This window comes from Helicoverpa zea, chromosome 2 (assembly GCF_022581195.2).
Source record: "Helicoverpa zea isolate HzStark_Cry1AcR chromosome 2, ilHelZeax1.1, whole genome shotgun sequence".
Taxonomy (NCBI): domain Eukaryota; kingdom Metazoa; phylum Arthropoda; class Insecta; order Lepidoptera; family Noctuidae; genus Helicoverpa; species Helicoverpa zea.
The window spans coordinates 1,826,877-1,829,988 of record NC_061453.1 but is presented as its reverse complement, the minus strand read 5'-3'; the positions used below and the strand labels follow the sequence as shown (position 1 = coordinate 1,829,988).

At 35.1% G+C, this 3,112-nt stretch overlaps 1 protein-coding gene across 1 annotated transcript; it reads right to left on the bottom strand.

Moving 5' to 3' along the window:
• Positions 1-499: 499 nt before the first annotated feature.
• LOC124644411 lies at positions 500-1,495 on the bottom strand. The gene has a single exon (XM_047183742.1). It carries the CDS (start codon positions 1,493-1,495, stop codon positions 500-502), a length of 996 nt encoding a protein of 331 aa, XP_047039698.1.
• Positions 1,496-3,112: the final 1,617 nt, after the last annotated feature.

Sequence of the window (3,112 nt, the reverse complement as noted above, 5' to 3'; positions counted from 1 at the left end):
GGATTATGACATCAAAGTACATTTCAGTGAGTTGTAACAGTGCTTGTAGCTGATCAAAATTTTTATTTATGCTGCGTATATTTAAGTGTAAGAGCTTTACATTACTATCTAAGTTGTTTATATATGTCAAACAGTCTTCAGGACTACAGGTATGTGAGTTGCCTACGTTAAGCGAGTCCAGTTCTGTATTTATATTGTTTATTGCAGCCATTTAAATGTAACGTATATTCCTATATATGGCTAGATTATGTGAGTAGAATAAGAGGGTTGCGCGGACGAAGTGAGAGAAACGGAGAAGACTAGTGATTATTTGCTGTATAAGTGATAACAATACCTGTTGAATAATTAAGTATGGGTGGCTTTTGTCAATATGTGTGTTGTTTTTGGCAAGCTCTGGAGCGAATTTGATGTCTGCAAGAGTATGTGTGTGTGAGTTAATTAAAATGGTAATATTATATTTTAGGGTTAACGTAACAGTAGTAATAACTAAATCTAATAGTCAGATCTGTAAATTCTTGACATCATTTAAACATTTTTCTGTACGAATTAGTATTTGTTTGTCACCTTCCAGTTTACGCAGGAAGATGTTGCCATTAGAGATCCAGCAATATTTGTATGCATTATTTTTGGCAAAATTTCTAGCCATGTAGAAGAGCTTCTTGGTGTTTGGAGGAAGGTGTTCCGCGACGTATACTGGTTGACTCTCTCCTGGAATACCGATGATCGAGGTGTTTAATTTCTCATCTTTATTTTTATTCTTGTTAAACGACCGAACAGCAGATACAAAGACTTCCTTTTTCTGAACTGAAGAAAATTCCGCTATGATGGGGCGTATGGTGTCATGGGCAGAGGGTTTCCCGGGAATGCGGTATATATCCCGCACCTCAGTTTCCGATATATCTATTCCAACAGTTTCACCAATACTGCATACTGTATTTAGGAGACTGGCACTGGATTCCTTGCTTAATAGTGGGATATTTCGGATTTCGATACCAGATGATCTAGATTTATACTGGAGATCAAGTACTTTGCTTTCTAACTGTTCTATGTATTGCTTTTGTTCTTGCCTCTCCTTCCTAAGGTCTTCGACCTCTTTTTTAAGGTCTTCAAATTGTTTATTTATAAACACCATCGATTTCACTATCTCCTCGTTGGATTTACGTAATTCCACGTTAGATGAATGTATTTGTGAATTTTGAGTTTTTATTTCTCCTATGTCTGTAGATAATTTAGAAATAATTTCTGTTTGGTCGCGTAGCAATTTGGTGATAGTATCGCTTTGGTTGTCTTTCCGCTGCTCTGGATTAATGTGGGATTCTTGCGAGCTTCGAGGTGAGTTGTCCTGGCGAGGTCTTTTGTTGTTCCTATTTGTGTTGACGTAGTCACTCATCATTAATGCAGAGTTGATGTCCGGTTCTGATTGGGTCTGGCTTTGACTTAGATTCGTATTCTGAGATTTCGTGGTTTTCGGTGGGGTGCGCTGCACATTAGCCATGTTTCATATATTAGTAAACAATTTGCGTATTAGTTCTACGAACAGCCTGGGGTGGCGCCACTAGTTGCGTGGAGACGCAATGTAACGGATCCGAAACTTTGTTTGTCGCTGGAACGCTTTCACTACTATGTGATTAGGTTGGTAGTATTGTGATAGTTGCGCAGTCGCAGGAATTTAGCCGTTATGTTGAATGCACAACCGTGAGTATTCCTTGCGGTCGAAGGATTTAGCACTATGATGCGGCACTTTTAGAGATTTTGTTATTTAGTTAATATTTCACTTTTAACAGTTTACAGGCACAAGAAACACTTATTCCGTAATTGTGGATGGTGTAGGAGTGTAGCACTATTTCTACAGTTTTCGCACAAGCGTAATGTCAACCGAAAAATCAATTTTACCAAATAATAAATAGATACCAATAATTTATATAAAAACAAATTAGATACCAACACAAAAGCCATCAACAGAAAAAAACACTAACAAATTCATAATGAATGACAAGTGTAAATTAACAAGGCAACACCGACACTACAGAAAGCTGGCAACACTAAACAGAAGACATTTCGTTACACCTGTCTAGGGCCGTATAATTACGAGTACGTAAAATATACGGACTCGCAGTATAAATATTAGTCGATAAGTGTGAAGGAGTGGTGCTCAAAGTTTTGTTGAAGGATTCATAACATAAACAAAAAAAAATACTCTGCTAAAAATCGGTTATCATCATAGCTTCTTTTGCTGTCTCGTCATGGATCTAAGAAATAAACCACTTTTATAGTTATAGTTTTAATAAAACACATTCATTATTTTGAACAAAAATAAAACTTTTACAGTTGAATAACTTTATTACGAAAATGTGTTCCTATGTGACATTATTTTACACTACCTTCTGATAGCGGTATCACCCGCATTCCATGGAAACTTCTCCACGAACCCCGATAAAAAGTCACCTTCCGCCTTCCTCTGAAATAATTTTTCAAATCGGATCAATTCCTGAGGTTAGCAACACAAACAAACTATTCAGCTTCATAATAGTATAGATGATGATAACAAATAGTTTTAATTATTATTTTTTTTATATATAAACAAGGAATAACGTTTTAGGAGACTCTCATTTAAAACCAAAGTATGTTTTAATAAAAACATTGCCATTCGTTTGATTACAAACAACCTACTCATTATGCACTAAAACCAAAAACTTTGAGCACCTCATTATTATTGTATAGCAGGTGCGTAAGTTGCGCACGAGTCGATCTCTTGACATTATAAATACTTTAACGTTTCGACTAATTCGTTTCACTGACAAACTGTTTTATTTTACCAAACATGACAGCCGTAGACTAAAACATTCTATTTTTGTAGTTTTTCAAACCTTTTTCATACAAACTTTTTTGTAATTCGATTATATTTTCCACGCTTTATCCTTTATCCTTTTCTACTTGAAAGGAAATCAATAAATCGAAAGGGTTAACATAATCACCAGTCTTGTGTTCTTGATTAATGAAACAACCTGTTGTCTATTGCTTTCTTTATATTATAATAAGAAAGAAATAATGTACTTGGAGTTAATTCTTATTGCATTGCCTTTTTAATAGAAAATAATGACGTTTGTTTTTT

Coding starts and splice junctions, on each gene's coding strand:
- LOC124644411 (XM_047183742.1), bottom strand. CDS start 1,495: ATGGCTAATGTGCAGCGCACCCCACCGAAAACCACGAAATCTCAGAAT.